At 40.8% G+C, this 23512-nt stretch overlaps 1 protein-coding gene and 1 long non-coding RNA gene across 4 annotated transcripts in view; one reads left to right on the top strand and one right to left on the bottom strand.

Moving 5' to 3' along the window:
* Positions 1 to 1687: 1687 nt before the first annotated feature.
* Positions 1688 to 3178, bottom strand: LOC140696541 (uncharacterized). Its single transcript, XR_012072996.1, has 2 exons — positions 3022 to 3178; positions 1688 to 1926 (listed from the first exon to the last, which is right to left on the bottom strand). It is a non-coding gene; the product is annotated as an uncharacterized lncRNA (long non-coding RNA).
* Positions 3179 to 7870: 4692 nt separating this feature from the next.
* TUBGCP5 (tubulin gamma complex component 5) overlaps positions 7871 to 23512 on the top strand; it is a 46443-nt gene continuing 30801 nt past the window's right edge. Inside the window, exons 1-3 of one of the 3 annotated variants that reach the window (XM_006196058.3) lie at positions 7871 to 8062; positions 10390 to 10443; positions 10562 to 10670. In XM_006196058.3, coding sequence (XP_006196120.1) covers positions 7917 to 8062; positions 10390 to 10443; positions 10562 to 10670 — 309 coding nt within the window. In that variant the 5' untranslated portion in view covers positions 7871 to 7916. The remainder of the gene's footprint in view (positions 8063 to 10389; positions 10444 to 10561; positions 10671 to 23512) is intronic. The other 2 variants (XM_031678737.2, XR_012072440.1) reach the window with 2 other exon arrangements.

Below are 23512 nucleotides of genomic sequence, written 5' to 3'. Positions count from 1 at the left end.
GACCTATACTCTGAAAAGCATAAGACACTGATGAAAGAAATTGAAGATGACACAAACAGATGAAAAGATATACCATGTTCTTGGATGGGAAGAATCAGTATTGTTAAAATGTCTATACTACCCAAGGCATATACAGATTCAATGCAGTCCCTATAAAATTACCAATGACATTTTTCACAGAGCTGGAATAAAAAAATGTTAAAATTTGTATGGAAACACAAAAGACGCTGAATAACCAAGACAGTCTTGAAAATGGAGAACATACCTGGGGCAATCACGTTCCCTGACTTCACCAAAAATAAACCCATGCACTTATGTCAATTAATCCATGACAAAGGAGGCAAGAATACACAATGAAGAAGAGTCTCTTCAACAAGTGGTGCTGGGAGAACTGGATGGCTACTTGTAAAAGATTGAAATTAAAACATTCTCTAACACCATGTACAAAAATAAACTCAGAATGGGTTAAAGACCTAAATGTAAGATCAGATACTATAAAATTCCTAGAGGAAAACATAGGCAGAACACTCTTTGACATGAGTCACAGCAATATTTTTTTGAACCAGCTCCTAGAGTAATGGAAATAAAAGCAAATGGAATATAATTAAACTTAGAATCTTTTGTACACCTAAGGATACCATCAACAAAGTGAAAACATAACATACAGAATGGGAGAAAATAATTCCAAATGATGCTACCAACAAGGGACAAATTTCTTAAATATACAAACAGCTCACACACCTTAATATCAAAAAGAAACAAGCAACCCAATCAAAAAATGGGCAGAAGACCTAAACAGGCATCTCTTCAAAGAAGACATACAGATGGCCAACAAGCACGTGAAAAGATGCTCAACATCACTAATTGGGAGATAAATGCAAATCAAAACTGCAATGAGATATCACCTCACACCAGTTAGAATGGCCATCATTAAAAAGTCTACAAATGATAAATGCTGGAGAGGGTGTGGAAAAAAAGGAACCCTCCTACACTGTTGGTGGGAATGTAAATTGCTGCAGCCATTATGGAGGACAGTATGGAGATTCTTTCAAAAACTAAAAATAGACTTACATATGATCCAGCAGTCCCACTCCTGGGCATATATCCAGAGAAAAATACAATTCAAAAAGACACATGCACCCCAATGCTCACAGCAGCACTATTTACGATAGCCAAGACATGGAAACAACCTAAATGTTCATCAACAGATGACTGGATAAAGAAGATGTGGCATATTTATACAATGGAACACTATTCAGCCATCAAAAAGAATAAAATAATGCCATTTGCAGCAACATGGATGGGCCTGGAAATTGTCATTCTAAGTGAAGTAAGCCAGAAAGAGAAAGAAAAATACCATATGATATCATTTATATGTGAAATCTGGGGGGAAAAAAAGGATGCAAATGAACTTACCTACAAAACAGAAGCAGACTCATAGACACAAAGAACAAACTTATGGTTACTAGGGGGTAAAGGGGGCAGGAAGGAATAAATTGGAGATTTGAAAATTGCACCTCTTGGAGAGTGATGGACATGTTAGCTATCTTGATTGTGGTGGTGGTTTCATGGATGTATTCATGTATCAAAATTCATCAAATTGTACATTTGGAATATGTACAGGAACCATACTATAATAAAGTGTTAAAAAATTTAAAAGAAAAAAAGAAAAGGATAATCCAATGCAAATGTTTTAACTTTTTATTTTGAAATAATTTCAAACTTAGGAGAAAAGTTGCAAGAATTGGACAAAGAAAACCTGTATGGTCTTGTCTCTATTCCCGTGAAGTGAAGATTTTACCATCTTTGCTCTCTCATTTTCCTCTTCTTTTAATTTTTTTTTCTGAGCTTTTTCTGAGCAAGTTGCCCCATCACTCCAGAATATATCAGTGTTTGTCCTGCTCCTGCGTTATTCAACCATCAAAACTGAAAAATCAAAATATATTCAGTATCTTGTAGCAGCTCACGGTAAAAAAGAATATGAAAATGAATATATATATGTTCATATGTGACTGAAGCATTGCGCTGTGCACCAGAAATTGACACAACACTGTAAACGGACTATACCTCAATAAAAAAGATAAGAATGTTCCATCCAGAAAATAGACAAAATGGAAAGATATAAAGAAAATAAAAATCGTCCATAATTCTACTCAACCAGAAAAAAAACTACAAATATCAGCACGGAGGCATTACCACCCAATCTTCTGCCTCCATTCAGATTTCACTTGATTTGTTGTCAAGTTATGCTCTTGACAACAAAAGAATCCAGCCCACAAATACATGTACTGTGTTCAGTCACCACATCTCTTTATAAACTCCTTCCATCTGGAGCAGTTCCTCAGTCTCTGTCTGCCTTACAAGAAGATGGTGCCTCGTGTGGGCTTTCCTGATGCTACCTCGGGATTAGCTGCGAACGTACACTTAGCCCAGGGACACCACGGAAGGGACGCCCTGTTCTCTACGTATCTTATCAATCAGCAGTACTGGGGTTTCCGATTGCCCTATTACCGACAGTAACTTGCTCGCTTGGTTCAAGTGCAGTCTGCAGGCTTTTTCACTTTAAAGTTCTTTTCCACTTTGTAATAAATCAGTATTTCATGGGGACATCTGTATTAACAGAGCAAATAAATACCCTGTGACTCCTCAAATTCCACCCGCTAATTTTAACATCCATTGATAACATTTTTATTGTTGTAAAAAACATACTTAATATAAAATTTTCTTTTAAATTGTTTGTTGTGTTCTTTTATCTCATAGTCAATCAGGTATGTCCACGAGAGGAGGCCCAAGCGAGGCTCAGGAAAAACAAAGTTTACAATACTCACAAATCCTAGAGACCGGAACCTAACATGCCTGCAGAGTCACAGGCAAAGTGACAGATTTTGATCAGGTACAGAAGACAGAAGCCAGGGTTAAGCTGAGCCTTTCCTGGGGTTTCCAGGGAAGCAGCAGGAAAGATCAGTCTGAATACTTTCAGTGGGCTCTAAGCTGCAGGAGTGGTCCCTCGCTGCCTGGTACCTGACTGTAAAATGGTTGAGGCAGAGGAATATCTTCTTTCTGGGGCACAGGAGCCGGGCAGAGGAAGTATCGCCTAGACTGGTTAGTTTCCATGTCAATGATAGACTGCTAGCTGAGTCCTTTGCTATCTCTAAGAGTGGGCTAGCCTCAGGAGAAGCGGTCTTCCTTACCTAGAAAGCATTTTTTAAGATGTCAAAATATCACAAATATATGAAATATATATGAAAACTTTTAAATATACAATATACCATTTTTCAGTGTATAGATCAGTGACACTAAATATTTTCACGTTATTGTCCACCACCTACACTATCCATCTCCAGCACTTTTTCATCTTCCCAGACTGAAACTCTGTGCTCATTCAACAATAACCTCCCATTCCTTGCTCCCCCAACCAGCCTCTGGCAACAACCACTATACTTTCTGTCTCTATAAACTTGACTGTCTCATGTAAGTGGAATCACACAGTATTTGGCCTTCTGTAATTAGCTTATCTCACTTAGCATACTGTCTTCAGGGTTCATCTATGTTGTAGCATGTGTCAGAATTTTGTTCCTTTTTAAGGCTGAACAACATTGCATTGTATGGAACACGTATATCCACATTTTGTTTATCCATTCATTCACTGACGGACATTTGTGTTGTTTCCATATTTTGGCTAATAGGCATAGTGCTGCTATGACTATTAGTGTACAAAGATCTTTTGAGTTTCTGCTTTCAGTTCTTTTGGGTCTGATTGCTAAATCATGCACTAATTCTATGCCTCATTTTTTAGGAACTGCCATACTGTTTTCCATGCTGGATGTACCAGTTTACATTCCAATAATGTAAATGGGCTCCAGTTAGTAAATTCCCTGTCAGCACTGAGATTTCTCAAACAAGTATTTTATTTGGGGTCATCCTAGAGACACAATCTTATGCTGTCAGAAGCCAGGCTAGAGTTTAGTCAAGTTTTTCAGTGCAAGGGTTTGGATGGAGTCGTTCTGTGCAGAGCATTCTGCTGTCCTCATCCCTTAGGCCTCCCAGAGTGGTCAGTTTGCACCAACGCAAGGATGTGAGTCCCATGCAGGGGTGTGGGTGGGCGTGGACAACTGTTGTGGTCACCCTCTCTGGATGCATCCTTCCAGGCCTCTAGGAAACACTGTGTGAGGTGATCCCCATGCTGGGAGTGGGAAGCTGGCCCCAGACACCCTTTCCAGGCCTTCCTGTCTGGTTTCTGCACACAGAAACATTTTCTAGAGGGGCAGGTGATGAAGGGGTCCATGAGAGACTGTGGTTGGACCATCTGCCTCTCCACAGGCTTCCCTGGCGGGCCACTGCAGAGACATGGAAAAATATTTACGTGGTACATCTGACCACTGAGCCGCATGTAGGACTGTGGCCAGGACAGTGATGGGCCTCCCTGTCCATCCGAGGTCAGTCTCTGCCTCCAAAGGGGACTTGGGAAAAATTTTAACAGACACATCTGGTATCTAGGCCCCATGCAGGACTGTCTGGGCCCCGATACCGTCTCACGGCCTCCCTACCCAGGGCTTTGCACAGAGAGGACTCGGAAACGTTTTCCACGGGTGACCAGGCCTGAGCCTGACCATGGTCAGGACACCTCCATGGGGCTCCCTGCCATCCTAGGCCAGTCTCCACCACGATGAGGGCTTAGGAAAGTTGCTGGGTGCTGCCTGCAATGACCGGCCCTACAGAGGACCTCGATGAGGCTGGGTATGATCTCAGGGTGCATCTGACCTGCCTGTGTGTCCCCTTCTCTGGTGGTGACATGAAAATATTTGGGGGGCTGCATGCAATGACCAGGCCCACATGGGAAACCACCAGGCCTGGGAACCCCCTTCTTGGTTCTCACTGGCTCACATCATTGGCTGGAACTTACGAACATTTTAGGAGTGCCCTCTATGACTAGGCCCCATATGGCACCCTTCCAGGGGCCTCTCTGGCCGGCTCTGACCAATCCCCATTTGTAAGGGGGATCTGGCAACCATGGTCGGGACTAAGGCACCCTCCTGGTACCTCCTTGTCGGTCACAGGCTGGTGTCCACTTCCAACAAGGGACATAAAAATTTCCTGGACCTAACAAAGCACCCTCCCTGGGAAGGCCCTGATGACCTGGGCAGGTGCCCACATCCTCCAGAGGTGGACATCCAGAGGCCATCCAATGACCAGATCCACACAGGACCAGGGCCTGACCTATAGTGCCCTCTCAGGCCATAGAGGTTCCCCTCCTCCCCTACTTTGAGGGGGATGTTTTAGGAGACACACTAATGACCTAGACTCATGCAGGACCATACCTGAGTCCACCTGCCCTCCTCCACTTCCCGCCTGGCTGGGGCTAGAGTGGGATTAGGAACACTCAGTGGGTGCTGCTGACAGCCAGGGCCCCTCCCCAGGCCTCCCTGCTAGGCTGTTTACATGTCAGTCAGTGGAAGGGGAGTGAGAAACATTTGTGGGAGGGACCTTTTCACTTTGGAGTCAGGTACCACCCAAGGTGGTACCCCACCTTGGCCATGGTTCCACCTATAGATGCAAATTACCAAAATGTTCATGTCTCCCTCTCTAGGGGGCAATCACCAAGACAGGCATGGGGCTCCGGGAGGGGCACCTTGGGCCTGGCTGTGGTCCTGCCTGGGGACTGGTCTTTGGAGGCATTCTCAAAACATTTCTAAGCCACTCCCTGGAGTGGAAAGGCCTGGGAAGGCCAGGGAGGCCTGGGGAAGGAGCCTGGATGGGTCCTGGTATTGGGAGCCTCACCCCAAAAGTTTCTAATTCTCCCTCCAAAGGCCAGAACCAGCCCAATTAATACAGACAGGCCTGTGGAGGACACTCTGGACAGGCCACAATCCTGCATGAGTCTGGTCATTGGCTACATCTCCCCCAAGCATTTCCAATTTTCCTCAGGCTAGTGATGGATATAGAGAAGGGCACTGTTGTCCCCAAATTTTTGTTAAGTCCCCTCAGGAAGCCAGGACAAACTTGGCTGGGCATCCGGGGTAGGTATTCTTAGACTGGCACAGTCCCATGTGTGGCGCATTCAACGGAGACACCCCTGAAATATTTCTAAGTCCCTCCAAAGTAGCCACTGGGACAGGCTCAGGCTGGACAAGAAGGATGTGGATGGTGCCCCTAATCAAGCTACCATCGTGTGTGGGGCCTTCCCAGAATTTTTCTTTCCAGAACCTTTCCAGAAAATTTATCCAAGGGCCATCCTTGAGGGCTGAACAGTGCACCCAGGCCTGTTTGCCATCCTGTCTTTGTATAGTCCTCCCAAAATGTTTCCACGTGCCCTGCAGAGTGGGTGATCAGCCTTAAAGTCCCACAGCAGGCATCTGGGGCCCAATGGCGTTTTGAATGGAGCTCAGTCATCAGAGGCACCAGAGACACCTTTGGAAAATTTTTCCAACTTCCCTTCCAGAAAGGGGAGACTGGTCCAAGCCAGCGAGGGAGGCCTGGGAGAGTGGCTCAGTCCCTACTGGTCCAAGTCACTGGGAGCACCCTGTTCTAAGTCTCCCTCCAGAGGTCAAGACCAACCAGCTAGGTGGAGAGGTAGAGGAAGCACATATAAGTGTGTATGTATATTTTGATTTTTGGAGATGTATAACATGCAATTATAGATTTGGAGTGCTAAGTAAAATGTGAGCTGCATACACAAATTTAAGAGTTATACAAAAATTTTTTTTTTAAGTTACACAGATGATAGCTGAAACTGGGGTAGAAAAGATTGCCTAGGAAGCAAGTAGAAATCCCCTTTCCTAGAGTTATTTCTACTGCTATGAGCTTCCTCTTCTTGTGGGATTTGTGCAATGGTGTATAGTCTATGTTTCAGGTAGTTGCTATAGCCTGGATGTTTGTGTCCCCCGCAAGATTCATACGTTGAAATCCAATACCAATATGATGTTATTTGGGAGGTGATGGCATTTTGGGAGGTGATTAGAAAAGGAGGGTGGAGCCCTCAAGATTGAGATTAGTGTCCTTATAAAAGAGGCCCCAGTGAGCTCCTTGCCCCTTTCAACCGTGAGGACACAATCAGAAGTCTGCTTCCAGGAAAAGGGACCTCACTCAACCATGCTGGCACCCTGATCTCAAACTCCAGCCTCCAGAACTATGAGAAATAAGTTTCTGTTGCTTACAATCCACTCTGTCTGTGGTAGTTTGCTACAGAAGCCCAAACGGACCACGTCAGTGGTGTATTATCAGCTATCTTTTTCTACAGTAATGCAGTGTAATAAATCACACGAAAACCTGCTAGATCTAGAAAAGAAAACAAAAATTAAAGAGTTCCATGCAACAAGCCTTGGAACGGTTATGAGCAATACTTAACAGAAAGTTAGTTTAAAACTACAGTTTTAATTACGAACAACGACAAAGACCTTACTCCACCTTTAGCCGACCGGGGTTTACCAAAATCACCGGGGAGAGGAGGAAAGGCAGCGCTCCGCCCCCGTGCGGGACAACTGCTGCAGTGCGGGCCACGTCGGGCGGCCGGTGCAGGCGCGGGGACTGAAACATCACTAGAGATCACCGCTAGGAGGGGAAACTGACGCCTGGAGAAGGAGACAACTGACGGGTCACGGCATCTGAAAATGCAGATACACTGACTGAGAAGTGGCTGTTCTCAGAACATCAACAGTTAAACCACCAAACGAGGATAGCCTGAGACTATCAGTAAGATAACTAATAATAATGACTAACCCTCTGAAGACGCTCCTAAATTAACCCACGTGGGACCAGCGAACACACACCGGAGCCACCAATAAAAATACGCGTGGAGACTCAACGCTGCGGCAGCGTGAACTCTCGCGAGAGCCGCACAGCCTCTCCGAGGCACCGGCAGCTCGAACTCTCGCGAGAGCGGGCGCGACCTCACGCAAGGCGGTGGGAGCGCGAGAGATATGGCGTCGCCGGCGCCGTCCTGGAGCCGCCTGGACCCACAGCAAGAGCGCGACGTGCGCGAGCTCGTCCGCCGGGTGGCGGGCATCCAGGACGAGGCGGACCCCAATTTCCAGCTCGCTCTGCACTTCGCCTGGTCCAACTTCAGGTGTGGGCGCGGCACCGGGGCCGGGGACGGGACGGGGTTAGGCGAGGGGAGGGGCGCGCGGCCGGACCCCCGGCACAGCCCCCGCGCGCCCTGCTGCGTCGGCAGCGCGGGGCCCTCCGCCTTCTGGTCCCCGGCGCGGTGACACACGCAAGCACAAACAGTGGTTGTGGGTGGCTGGGGGTCGTCCTCCCGTTCTAGAAGCGTGCTCCTGGGGAACGGGTCTGTCTGTCCTGTTCCGCCCCGCCCACTGCACTTAGCGCGGGACAGTGCGCATCAAGCATATTTTGAATGGATGTCAGAGTGAAGTTTTAGAGCAAAATAGTGGTCACACCCTATTTAAAACCGCATTCTCATTTACTGCCTCTTCCTGCTCTGGCCACTCCAGATCTTCCTTACCCTACTTTCCTTTTTCTTTTTGCAAAACGCATAGCGTTACACATCGTATAACTTCTCTGTTGTTTACTGTTTGTCTCTTCCACTCCCACCTTCAGTTCCACCAGGGTAGGGATCTTAGTCTGTTTTGTTCATTTTTTATTCCAGAACCTAGAACAGTTCTTAGTACAAGAGTACACCAAATCACGTAATATACCTTCTCATACAATTTATAATGTAATTAATTTTTAAAGATTTATAGGTTAGATACTTTGGTGAAATCAGAGCTCTCATTTTTCTTTATGGAAGATGTAAATTAGATAATACTGTTATGATCGTTACCTGAAACTATTATTGAAATAATGTTAGTCATTGTTAATACTGTACCTGTTTAATTTCATTAGAAATCTTCTTGAATAGTGAACAGTTTTTCAAAATCTGTAATCTTGATTATCAGCCTTAATGATCATACATAAAGTGCTTACTTGGTTTATAATAAGAATAAACAATGAGTCTAAAAGCCTACCAAGTTTCTGAAACTACTCACTTCTGAAATGTGACTTGCAAATATAACAGCCTCTGAATAGGTCATATAAGATAGAAAAATGTAAATGCTAAATCCTAAATAATTTTTCTGTTGATATTTCTGAATGACAGTAGGTAGATGGACATCATTTTAGAGTTGGGAGCAACATTCCAAGTTACTATCTCCTTTTACACATTGAAAAGCTAAATTATAATAGGTAAAGTAGTGTTCCACTCAGCCATTTACTGGGTTAGAATTAGATATGTTATTTCGTAGTATAATTTACTTCTTTTTTTAACAAGTTAAAGTTTTTTAAATAGACTTAATTTATTTTTATTTTTGTTTTCTTTTTTTTTTGAAGGGGGAGTCAATTAGGTTTATTTATTTATTTACTTTTTTTTTTTAATGGAGGTACTGGGAATTAAGCATGCACTCTACCACTGAGCTATGCCCTCCCCCACAATTTACTTCTTTTAAGTACAGACTATATGGCTTTGATACTAAAAGAGAGAAAACAAGAGTTGAGTGACCTATATGGTAATTTCATGTTGCTTTAATCCATCAGAAAAATGAACAGTTCGTGTCTGCTTTTTTAAAAATTGTGGCCACATTCTAGAAATTCATAGGTAGATGAAGCAATAGCTTCTATCATTAAGGAAGATAGACAAAAATTAATTACATGTGATATAAAACAGGGGTTCCTAACCTGAAGGCCTGAAGATAGAATTCAGGTGTTACGGATTTGGACAAGAGAAAAATTACACTAACCTCTAACTAAAAAGTAACATTTCCTTCAACTGTGAGTGAAAGCAGCAAGCAGTAATAGCTTATGCATGACTGTCACCAGCAGAAACCACATATTTCACTATCATAGTGTAGTTACTGCAGGTATTTCTAGATGTTATTTACTGTTACTGTCACGTAGTTATGAACCCACTACTAGGTCTTGTTATTTAGTGCTTTAATAAAGAAATATATCTCTTACTATGTTACACACTTTAAAAAAAAATTCACAGCTGTATTTCAGTATACTTGATTTCTTTTTTATTTCATTTTATGATTTGAAAGCATTATTCTGAGAAGAGGTCCCTGGGATTCCTTGGGCTTCCCTATGGCATAAAATGATTAGGAACCCCCACTGTGGAATGTGCTCTGCTGGACCTAGACATAAGGCGTTACGGGCAGACAAAGGAGCCAGAGGGCAGGACTGGGAAGCTCAGGACAACCTGTATCCTGTGGAAAGGATGCTTAAGCAGTCTGAGATTCAGTGGTTATTTGCATGGATGATGGAGGTGATACAGGGAGAGAGGTGCACTCGTTGGGAACATAAAGCTGAGTATAGAGTGTCTGGGGGGATGGGGAGGGCTATGAGACTAGTCTACTTAGCTATATAACAAGATTAATAGAAGAATTACATTTTATCTTTTAGATTTCATCGTTTCCTGGATGTCAACAGCCACAAAGTAGAAAAGACAATAGAAGGGTAAGTCAGTTTCTTTGTATATATATATGTGCATATTCAGAAATAATGTGTTTTTCTTACTGACCTTTTTATTAATAAAGCTTTGTAATTATGAGTTGATTTTTCTGATATATTTTAGAATTTATGAAAAATTCATCATTCATTCTGATCTCAGCAAAGCTGCTAGTTGGAAGAGATTAACTGAGGAATTTCTAAATGCGTCACTTCCGAGCATAAAGGAAGTAAAGGTATGCTATATTGTGAGAGCTCTGTTGTAGTTTACTGTTTCCAATCTGATTATTGTCAACTGTTTCTCTTAATATGTAAACATTCATTCTGTATTCATATTATCCACTGGCTAGAGCAGAATCTCCTGGAAGTTGACTTAAGTGTTGCCATCAAATCCAGTGTGCCTCAGGCTTGTGACGAAAGAAGTGTGTTCTTGTTTGTCTTCTTAACCCCAACGTACTATGGAAATTGAGATCAGAGATTGGCACAAATGATAGCACTGGCTGGCTGTCTTAAAACAGGCACAGACTCCCCGATGTCCCTTCCCAGGAAAGTCACGTGGGGATGTACTTAATTCTTCGAGTGACAATGCAAATGCAACAGCACATGCGGTGTTGCAAACCAGGGAAACTCACCTGGGTCTTGGTGTCCAGGGTTTTTCTAGGGGTCAGTCACATGGATATGCAGTGCCCACGTGGCTGACCTTAGATGCTCAGTCTCCAGCACCCCTCCCCCGGAACAACAAACCAAGGACCTCATGTGTACAGAATCATTCACCATAAGTCACATTGTTGGCATAAATAATGGTCAAACTGGTAATAATGTGGCCCAAAGACTCTGACATACAAAAACACTCTTCTATCTGGATAATCCAAGGGCTCAGAAGGTAACTCTCAGAAGCCAGTCAAGGCCAGTCCTGAAGACCTTTGACATGTTCAGGGTTTGGGCAACCCAGGCCTCCTGAGTTAACCCTTCATTGCATACATATAGTAACACATAATCTTCACAGTCACCTCTGTAGGGTGTTCTGTTACCGATAGGCTTTCCCTTTGTGTACGCTTTGTTGGAGCCTAAGGAAGAGAACTTCAGATAATTTTTAAAACTGTCCATCAGTTTAAGGAAGGACTGTAAAGATACTTCTGAAAAAGAGAGCTGCAGTGCTCTGAATCTGTGCCCAGAGGGTTAGGGCGGCACTTCCTTGTATTATTCCTGCCGGGATCATTTTGAAAGAGAAGGAGGCAAACCTTTTTTTAGATCTCTTCTTGTTTCATCTTAATATGACTGTAGAATTTAATAATTTAGGCACCATGACACCATAATATTAATAATAAAAATAGTGGCAAGCATGTTTAGAGCACTTACTATGTGCCAGGCACTGTTAGTCCCGTGAAGACCATTCTCAGTAGGTTCTGTTATCACTTTGGCCAGGCAGATGCCCTAATCTCAGTTTCATCTATACCAGTACCTATGTTGTGCAGAATGAAAGAGTGTCACTTCTGATTCCTGCTTTGACCTTTTCGTTACCGTCTCTGGGCATTTTTCTGTAGACCCCCAGCTATAGGGCTCACTGAACACAGTGAAACTGTATTCCCGGCTTTTCTGCAGCACATCCTGTGTCCTGTACCTGCGCTGCCTGTCCCTTCCTCTCCTGCCCGAAGAATCTCATCACTTAATAGTAAAGGCACATCTTGTCTAGAGATACTGCATATTTAACTTACCGTGTTTGTTATGTTTATTTCCTGTCTCCCCTTTACTGTAGAAGTTTTACACATGTAAACACCTAGAACCGAGCAGGCAGTAGATATTTGTTGAGGAAATAAATCTGTGCGGTCCTTTCTGCCTTGCTGTGCCTCTATCCTCGGCTCCTGCCCCACTTACTCAGCAGAGTTGATTGCTCTTTTCTCCTCTGTGGGTGCATCTGACATGTCTGTTGTAGTGTAGCAATAATGTCATGCTTTTTCAGCTTTATTGATTTATAACTTACATACCATAAAATCTGCCCACTGTGAATGTTCAGTTCATTGATTTTTTAGTATATATGTAGTCACGCAACCACAGTCCAGGTTTAGAACATTGCCATCACCCCAGAAGTTTTCCTAAAGCCCCTTTGCAATCAGTGCCCACTTCCACCCCAACTCTAGACAACTATGGATCAACTTGCTATACTTTTTAATTTGCCTTTCTGGACATTTCGTATAGATAAGATCATACAGTATCCAGTTTTCGTATCTACTGTTCTTTCATGTTTTTGAGGTTCACCCTTGTAGCATGTGTTCATAGTCTACTTTTAATTACTGTGTAGTATTCCTTGGATGGGTATGCCACATTTTGCTTATTCACCAGTGGATGACATTTGGATTGTTGCCAGATTTTGGTTAGTATGAATGACAGACTGCTGTGAGTATTCCCATACAAGCTTCGCATGGACATAAGTCTCCACACTTCCTGATAGATCTCTACAAGTGGAATTGCTCTTTTATATGGTAAGCTTATGTTTAACCTTTTAAAAGCTGCAGCATTTATTTCCCAAAGTGGCTATATCATTTTATATTCCCACCAGCAATGTATAAGGGTTCCAGTTTCTCCACATCCTTGCCAACACTTGTTGTTGTTTGTCTGTTTGATTGCAGACATCCTAGAGAGTAGGTAGTGATACTTTGTTGTGGTTTGATTCATATTTGCGAAGTGGCTAATGATGTTGAGCATTTTTTCATGTGCTTTTTAGCCATTCATATGCCTTCTGTGTTCATCCAAGTCTTTTACCCATTTTTAAACTGGCTTCCTTGTCTTCTTCTTTGAGTCATCGAAGTTGTTTATATATTTCTCATAAAAGTTCTTCATCAGAATGTGATTTACAGATATTTTCCTCCAGTCCCTAGCTTGTCTTCATTTTCTTAGTGGTACCTTTTGAAGCTCCAAAAGTTTTCCTTTTAATTAAATCCATTTTAGCTATTTCCTTTTTTCATGATTCATGCTTTTGGTGTCATATCTGAGAACTCTTTCCCTAATTCAAAGATATAAAGACTTTCTCCTGTGTTGTCTTCTAGCAATGTTAGCACGTGCATTTAGATATGTGATCCACTTTGAGTTAATAGTTGTGTGTGTTGTAAGGAAAGGATCTAAGGTGGATTTTTTTTTGGCCTACAAATATCCAATTGTCCTGTCACTGTTTGTTGAAAACACCGTTCTTTTCCTATTGAACTGTCTTGGCAACTTTGTCAAAAACAAATTTACTGTAAATGTAAGGATTTACAGGCTCTTGGTTGTTTTCATTACAGGTCCCCCACTGTGTGCCTGTCCTTACACAAATACTACACTGGCTTTATTACTGTAGCTTTATAGTAAGTTTTGGGATCTGGTGACAGAAGTCCTCCAACTTTTTTCTTTTTCAAAACTGTTCTGTTTATCCTAGACTCTTTGGATTTGCATACACATTTTAGGGTCAGCTAAATTTCTGCAGAAGCCACCTGGGGTTTTGGCAGGGATTGCACTGAATTAGTACATCAATTTAGAAAGTAGTGCCATTTGCTAGGCTGAAGTGTGTCCCCCCAAAAGATATGTTCAAGTGTTATCCCCTGATACCCCTGAATGTGACCTCATTATAGGGTCTTTGACAATGTAAGCAAGTTAAAATGGCGCCAATGAAGTGGAGACCCTAATCCAGTGCTCGGTGTCCTGTTCAAAATAGGAATTTGAATACAGAGGCACACACAGGGGAACACTATGCAATGAAGGAGGCAGAGACTGGAGCAATGCAGCTATGAGCCAAGGAACACCAAAGATTGCCAGCAACCGTGAGAAGCTAGGAAAAGTCAAGGAAGCATTCTTCCCTTGAGCCTTCAGAGGAACATGGACTGACCTTGACCTCAGACTTCTATCATTCAGAACTGCGGGAGAATAAGTTCTTTTTGTTTGAAGCCACACGGTTTGTAGTATTTTGGTAAGGAAGCCCTAGGAAACTGATACACAGTCTTACCAATATTAAATCTCTTAATTCATGAATATGGACTCTTCATTTATTTAGATCATCCTTAATGTTTCTTACCAATTTTATTTTTCCACGTACAATTCTTGTACTTCTTTCACATTTATTTCTAAATATTTATTCAATTTGATGCTAATATGAATGGAATTGTCTTCTTAATTTCTTTTGTGGTTTGCTTATTGCTAGCATATAAAAATATAACTCATTTCTATATTGATTTTTGTACTGTAAACTCATTCTAGTAGTTTTCTTCTGGATTCCTTAGTATTTTCTACCCTTTGGATCATGTCATCTCTGACTAAAGACAGTCTAACTTCTTTCTTTCCAATGTGCAGTGTTTTTTGGTTTTTGTCTTACTGTACTGGTGAAAAGCTCCAATGCAGAACAGAAGCCAAGTGCACATCTTTGCCTTGTTCCCAGTCTTAGAAGGAAAGCTTTAGTTTCATCCATTAATTACCATGTTAATTGTAGCTTTTTCACAGATGCCCTTTATCAGATGGAGAATGTTCCTTTTAATTTCTAGTCTGTTGAAAGTTTTAATCATAAATGAGCGTTGGCTTTTGTCGCATCTCTTTCTGTGTCTTTGAGATAATTCTTTGTTTTTTGCCTTGTATTCTATTCATTTATCTTAGTCAGCTCAGGCTGCCATAACAAAATACCACAGGCTGGGTGGCTTGTAAACAGAAATTTATTTTCTCACACTTCTGGAGAGCAGGAGTCTTAAGATCAGTTTGGTTGCTGGTGCAGACTCTGCCTGGCTCGTAAGTGACTGCCTTCTCCCTGTGCCTTCATGTGGTGGAGAGAGCTCGCTAGTGTCTCTTCTTAGCCCATTGGACCAGTGCTCCACCCTCAGGACCTAATTACCTCCCAAAGGCCCCATCTCTAAATACCATCACATTAGGGGTTAGTTTCAACGTCTAAATTTGAGGGGGACACAGTCAGTCCATAACATATGGTGTATTGTGTTAAATGATTTTTGGATGTTAATCTGATTTATTTGTGTGTGAAGTGAGGAGTACATTCCTACTACTTAAGGCCATTGTCAAGACTGTCCTGGCTTATACTTCTTGTGGACTCTCTCTCATCTCTGTTCGTGAGCGGCTTGGGTCTGCTCTAGTCTCTGCTGTGCACGTCACAGCCTCTAGTCAACCCAAGACATGTGGAGAGCTTCGCAGGCCCCCTTCGATTGTCTTGCATCCAGGAGCTCCCCAGTAAATCCCCAACTATTTGGCTGGCCCGCTGCTTGTCCAACACGCAGGCCTGCGACCACTGGCTCCCCCACTCACTTGCCATGGCAGTCACCACTAAGACACAGGTTGCATAGCTGCCAGCTTTCACTTCCTGTCCAGCCCTGGTTGAGCTACTGCTCCGATAGGGCTGGTGGGAGGAGGGAGATAGCTCCAGGCTTATATGCCTCAGACTCACACTGCTCTTACCTGAGGTCATTTTCATGGATAAACACTTCTCTGCAGTTATATGACTATGCTTGATCCAGAGGGCTGAAATGGTTGTCTTTGGCAGTTTTGTTCAGGTTTACAGTTACTTTGGAAGGAGATTTGAAGGCCACCTCCCTGCATCATGCCAAAAGCAAATCTCTAACCCCCTGTATTTAAATTTCTGTATAGATAGGGGTATATAGTTTCCATAGGAGTTACTCAGTAAATGACAGTTTACCATCCTCTGGACTCGAAATGATGTTTGGCAAAGTAGATTGAGTTATTTCTTATAATAAAAGAAATAACCAGAAACGTTGGCATGTCTGTAAAACCCCACTGGAACTAGGAATTCTGGTTCTTAGTAGCTTTGGATTTCAGGGGATTTGGAGGTGGAGAAGTTAATTCTAACTTTGAGATTCAAGACCACCTCTGATACAATGTACAGCACACGGGGCTGCTTCTTTCAGCATATATGTACATGCGTTTCTTGACTTTCCAAAGAGTAGCAGGGATTGTGCAGGTCTTCATGAGACAGCCTCTGAAGGGACATGTGGCTGATGTGGAGATGGAATTCTGATTCTTCACCTTCATCTCCTAATTAAGAGATAACATGAAAGAGCAAGTTAGCCCATGTTTTAAAGGTTTAAGAAATACAGTTTATATCTTTTTGTTTTTAATTAAAATGTAATTGACCTACACCTGACTATTAGTTTCAGGTGCACAGTGATTTGATATTTCTAGTTACCATATGTCACCCATACGAAGTTATTACAGTATTATTGGCTGTACTCCTCCTAGTGTACACTTCTTCTCCGTGACTCATTTATTTTGTAATTGGAAGTTTGTACCTCTTAATCTCTCTTACCTATTTCACTCATTCCATGCTCCTCTCCCCTCTGGTGACCACCCATTTGTTCTCTGTATCTGTGACTCTGTTTCTGCTTTGTTATGTTTGGTTTGGTTTTGTTCATTTGTTTTGTCTTGTAGATTCCATATAAAAGTGAAATCATATGGTATTTGTCTCTGTGTGACTTACTTCACTTAAGCATAATATCCTCTAGGTCCATCCGTGTTCTTGAAAAAGGCAAGATTTCATTCTTCTTTATGCCTGAGTAATAATCCATTGGATATATATACTGCATCTTTCTTATCCATTAATCTATCAGTGGACACTTACATGGCTTCCATATCTTGACTATTGTAAATAATCCTGCAGTGAACATAGAGGAATTGTTTTGAATTAGTGTTTTGTTTTCTTAACATAAATACCCACAAGTAGAACATTTCTCCAAAGAACACATCCAGATGGCCGACAGGCACATGAAAAGATGGTCAGTATCCTAATTATTAGAGAAATACAAATCAAAACTACAATGAGGTGTCACCTCACACCAGTCAGAATGGAGAGGGTGTGGAGAAAAAGGAACCCTCCTACATTGTTGGTGGGAATGTAAATTGGTGCAGCCACTGTGGAGGTTCCTTAAAAAAACTAAAAATAGACTTAGCATATGATCCAGCAGTCCCACTCCTGAGCATATATCCGGAGAAAACTATAATTTAAAAAGATACATGCACCCCAGTGGTCATAGTAGCACTGTTTACAGTAGCCAAGACACGGAAACAACCCAAATGTCCATCAACAGATGACTGAATAAAGTAGTTATATATGCACGTGTGCGCACACACACATGCGTATATACACACGTGCGCACACATGATGGGATATTACTCAGCCATAAAGAAGACTGAAATAATACCATTTACAACAGCATGGATGGACCTAGAGATTATCATATTGAGTGATATAAGTCAGAGACATACTATGTGATACCACTTATGTGGAATCTAAACAAAAAAGTGATATAAGTTCTGTTTACAAACCAAAAACAGACTAATGGACTTAGAAAACAGACTGTGGTTACCAAAGGGAAAGGGCGGAGAGGGATAAATTAGGGGTTGGGGATTAACAGACATACATTACTGTATGTAAAATGGATAAACAAGAACCTATTGTATAGCATGGGGAACTATATTCAATTTCTGGTAATAACATAATGGAAAAGGATCTGAAAAGAAAATATATATGTATGTGTATGTATAACTGAATCACTTTGCTGTACACCTGAAACTAACATTGTAAATCAACTACACTTCAATAACAATTTAAATAAATAAATAACTGCTTTATTATAGTGAAAAAAAAAATACCCACAAGTAGAATTGCTGGATCATATGGTAGTTCTATTTTTTTAGTTTTGAGGAAGCTCTGTAGTTTTTTCATGGTGACTGCACCAATTTACATTCCCACCAACATTGAACAAGAGTTCTCTTTTTTCCACATTCTTTCCTACACTTCTTATTTGTTGTCTTTTTGATAATAGCCATTCTGACAGGTATGAGGTGTTGTCTCATTGTGGTTTTAATTTGTATTTCGCTGGTGATTAGTGATGTTGAGCATGTTTTCATGTCTCTGGCCATGTGTATGTCTTCTTTGCAAAATGGCTGTTCAGATCCTCTGCCCATTTTTTAATCTGGTTGTTTGTTTATTTGTTTGTTTTTTGATGTTGAGTTGTGTGAGCTCTTTGTATATTTTGGATATAAACCCCTCTTGAGTATATTATTTGCAAATATCTTCTCCCATTCAGTTGGTGGCCTTTTCATTTTGTTGATAGTTTCCTTTGTTGTGTAAAAGCTTTTTAGTTTGATGTCTCATTCATTTATTTTTGCTTTTGTTTCCCTTGCCTGGGGAAACATACAAAATACATTGCTAAGATTGATGTCAGAGATCATACTGCCTTTTTTTTTTTTTGGAGTTTTATAGTTTCAAGTTCTACATTTAGTTTTTAATCCATTTTGAATTTATTTTTGTGCATGGTGTAAGAAGTCCAATTTGATTCTTTTGCATGTAGCTGTCCAGTTTTCCCAACATCATTTATTAAAGAGGCTGCCTTTTCCCCATTGTATATTCATGCTTCCTTTGTCATAGACTAATAGACCATGTAAATGTGGGTTTATTTCTGGGCTCTCTATTCTGTTCCATTGAGCTATGTGTCTGTTTTTGTGCCAGTACCATACTGTTTTGATTACTATAGCTTTGTAGTATCGTTTGAAACCAGGAAGTGTGATCCCTCTGGCTTTGTTCTTTCTTAATATTGTTTTGGCTATTCAGGGTTTTTTTGTATTTACATACAAATTTCAGAATTATTTGTTCTAGTTCTATGGAAAATGTCATTGGTATTTTGATAGGGATTGCATTGAATCTGTAGATTGCCTTGGGTAGTATGGTCGTTCTAACAATATTAATCCTTAACCATGGTAGACTTTTTTTCTTTGTGTTGTCTTCAATTTTTTTCATGACTGTAATATAGTTTAACAACTATAGGTCTTTTAGATCTTAGATTCATTCCTAGGTATTTTTTTGATGCAATTATAAATGGTATTATTTTCTTAATTTCTCCTTCTGATAGTTCATCATTAGTGTATAGAAATGCAACAGATTTCTGACTATTAATTTTGTATCCTGCAACTTTAGTAATTCATGAAATAGTTCTAATAGTGCTTGGTGGCATCTTTAGGATTTTCTGAATATATTATCATGTCATCTGCAAACAGTGACAGTTTTACTTTTTCCTTCCCATGTTGAATTCCTTTTATTTCTGATTCTTGTGTGATTGCTGTGGCTAGAACTGTGTTGCATAAAAGTGGCAAAAATGGGCATCCTTTTCTTGTGCTTGATCTTGGAGGAAATGCTTTCACTGTTGAATATGATGTTAGCTGTGAGCTTCTCGTATATGGCCTGTATTATGTTGAGTTATGTTCCCTCTATACCCATTTTTTTGAGGTTTCTTTTTTTAATCATAAATTGTTGTTAAATTTTGTCAAAAGCTTTTTCTGCATCTTCTGAGATGATAGTATGATTTTTATTCTTCAATGTACTAATGCGATTTATCACATTAATTTGCATACATTGAATTATCCTTGTATCCCTGGGATAAACCGCACTTGATCATGGTATATGATCTTTCTAATGTTTTGCTGGATTTGGTTTGCTAATATTTTTGTTGAGGATTTTTGCATCTATGTTCATCAGTGATATCAGGTCTGTAATTTTCTTTCTTTGTGGTGTGTTAGTTTGGTTTTGGTATCAGGGTGATACTGGCTTCATAGAAAGTTTGGCAGCATTCCTTACTCTTCAGTTTTTAGAATACTGTGAGAAGGATAGATGTTAACTCTTCTCTGAATGTTTGGTAGAATTCACTTGTGATGCTGTCTTGTCCTGGACTTTTTGTTCGTTGGGAATTTTTGATTACTGATTCAATTTAATTACCGGTAATCAATCTATCTGTATTTTCTGTTTCTTCCTGATTTAGTCTTGAGAGATTGTACTTTCCTAGGAATTTATTCACTTCTTCTAGCTTGTCCATTTTATTGGCATATAGTTACTGTAGTAACCTTTCATGATCCTTTGTATTTCTTTGGTGTTGATTGTAACTTCTCCTTTTTTCATTTCTGCTTTTATTGATTTGGGCCCTGTCTCTATTTTTCTTGATGAATCTGGCTAAAGGTTTGTCAGATTTATTTTTTCAAGGAACTATCTCTTAGTTTCATTTATTTTTTTCCTATTATTTTTTCATTTCTATTTATTTCTGCTGTGAGCTTTATGATTTCTTTCCTTTTACTAACTTTGGGTTTTATTTGATCTTTTTCTAGTTCCTTTAGGGATAAGGTTAGGTTGTTTATTTGAGATTTTTCTATTTTCCTGAGTTAGGTTTGTATCACCATAAACTTCCTTCTTAGAACAACTTTTGCTGTGTCCCATAGATCTCAGATTGTTGTGTTTACATTTTCATTTGTCTCCATGTATTTTTTTATTTCCTTTTTGATTTCATCAGTGACCTGTTGGTTCTTTAGTGGCATATTGTTTAGCCTCCACATGATTGTGTTTTTTGCATTTTTCTTGTAGTTGATTTCTAGTCTCAGCATTGTGGTCAGAAAAGATGCTTGATATAATTTCAGTCTTAAATTTGTTTAAGACTTTTTTTGTGGCCTAGCATGAGCTCTGTCCTGGAGAATGTTCAGTGTGTACCTGAAAAGAATGTGTATTCTGCTTTTTTGAATGGAATGTCCTACATATATCTACCAAGTCCATCTGATCTAATGTGTCGTTTAAGACCACTGTGTCTCCTGATTGATATTCTGCTGGATGATCTGTCCATTAAGTTAGTAGGGTGTTAATATCCCCTACAATTATTGTGTTATTGTCAGTTTCTCCCTTTATTATTATTTGCTTTTTTTTTTAGGTGCTCCTATGTTGGATGCGTGTATATTTACAAGTGTTATATTTTCTTCTTGGATTGATCCCTTGATCATTACGTACTTTTTTGTTTCTCAATACAGTCATTGTTTTAAAGAATGTTTTGTCTGATAGAACTATTGCTACAACAGCTTTCTTTTTCTTATCATTTTACCAGAATACCTTTTTCCATTTCTTCACATGCAGTTTGTGTATGTCTTTAGAGCTGAAATGAGTCTCTTGTAGGTAGCTTAAATATGAGTCTTGTTTTTGTATCCATCTAGCCACTCTGTGTCTTTAGATTGCATCATTTAGTCCATTTACATTTAAAGTAATTATTAATAGATGAGCACTAATTGCCATTTTGTTCATTGCTTTGTGATTGTTTTCATATTTCTGTTTTGTTCCTTCTTTTTTCCCTCTCTTCCTTGTGATTTCTTTACTGTCTTTGTTCTGTTTGGATTCCTTTCTCTATTTGTATGTGTGTATCTATTATAGATTTTTGGTGTGTGGTTACCATGAGGTTTATATATAGCAATCTCTATATATATGTGATTATTTTAAGTTGCTGATCCTCTTAAGTTCAAACACATTTTCTACAACCCTGCACTTGTACTCCTCCCAGCATTTAATGTTTTTGACGTCTTATTTCCTATCTTTTGTTTTCTGTATCCCTTAATTACTTATTGTGGATATAGTTCATTTTACCACTTTTGTCTTTTAACCTTCTTACTAGCTTTATATGTGGTTGATATACTACTTTTACTGTGTATTTGCCTTTATCAGTGAAACTTTTCCTTTTATAATTTTCTTATTTCTGGTTGGGCCTTTTCTTTTCCACTTAGAGAAATCCCTTTAACAATTCCTGTAAAGCTGGTTTGGCAGTGCGGAACTTCTTAACCTTTTGCTTGTCTGTAAAACTTTTTAATCTCTCCTTCAAATCTGAATGATAGCCTTGCTGGATAGAATATTCTTGGTTGTATGTTTTATCCTTCCATCACTTTAAATATATCATACCACTCCTTTCTGGCCTGCAAAATTTGTGCAGAAAAGTCAGCTGACAGCCTTTGGGAGTTCCTTTGTAAGTGACTTGTTGCTTTTCCCTTGCTGTTTTTAAGATTCACTCTTTAATTTTAATGTTTGCATTTTAATTACAGTGTATCTTGGTATGGATCTCGTTGGGTTGATCTTGTTTAGAACTCTGCTTTATGCTCCTGGATATCTGTTTCCTTTCCCAGGTTAGGGAAGTTTTCAGCTGTTATGTCTTCAAATAAGTTCTCTGCCCCCTTTTCTCTCCTTCTTCTTCTGGGACCCCTATAATGTGAATGTTAGTACGCTTTATGTCTCAGAAGTCTGTTAAACTGTTCCATTTTTTAATTTCTTTTTTCTGTTCAGTTTGTGTGATTTCCACTACTCTGTCTTCCAGCTCACTGATCAGTTCCTCAGTATCGTCTAATCTACTGTGAATTCCTTCTAGTGTATTTTTTATTTCAGTTATTGTATTCCTCACATCCGTTTGATTTCTCTTTATATTTTCTAACTCCAATAAACTTCTCACTGTGTTCATCCATTCTTCTCCTGAGTCCACTGAGCATTTTTATGGTTGTTACCTTAATCTCTTTATCAGGTAGATTGCTTATCTCCACTTTGCTTCCTTCTTTTGGAGTTTTATCTTGTACTGTCATTTGGAACGTGTTCCTCTGTCACCTCATTTTGCCTGTTTCTGTTTTTATTTCTATGCATTAGGCAGAATGGTTACATTTTCCAATCTCGGGGAAGTGGCCTTGTGTAAGAGGTGTTCTAGGGAATCCAGCAGCATCCTCCCCGCTTGTCACCAGAGCTGTATGCTGCATGGGCCCTTCTGTTGTGGTGGACCAACTACTGTGGGCACACTAGTAGGTGGCCCTGGCTCCTGGCCGAGTCAGCTGCCAGGCTCATATAGGTCTGCCAGCTACTCGTAGGCAGGACTGGGTTCTGTGGGACCTGGGGGTCCTGAGACTGGTGCCAGCCTATTGATGTGCAGTGCTAGCTCCTGGCACAGCTGGCTATAGGAGCTGAGGGCTCCTGGGGCTGGTGCTGGCTTGCTGGTGGGAAGGTCAGGTCCCAGGATGACTGGCTGTGGGGCCTGGGGTTCCTGGGACTGGTGCCTGCCTACTGGTGGGTGGGGCCAGGTCCTGGGCACAGTGGTAAGCAGGGCTGTGTCTCCACATGGCTGGCGGCTGGCCTTGGAGTCCGGGGATTGTTGCTGACCTGCTGGTTGGGGAGTAAGCCCCCTGCACTAATGGGCTAGGGGAGGACTCCAAAGTGGTGCTCGCCCACATCAAGGCTCCCCAAGATCGCTGCCACCAGCATGTGGGTCCCCAGGAG

This window comes from Vicugna pacos, chromosome 5, assembly GCF_048564905.1.
Source record: "Vicugna pacos chromosome 5, VicPac4, whole genome shotgun sequence".
NCBI classification, from domain to species: Eukaryota; Metazoa; Chordata; class Mammalia; order Artiodactyla; family Camelidae; genus Vicugna; species Vicugna pacos.
Note: the sequence above shows the minus strand (reverse complement) of the source record. Positions and strands in the feature narration are given on the sequence as shown.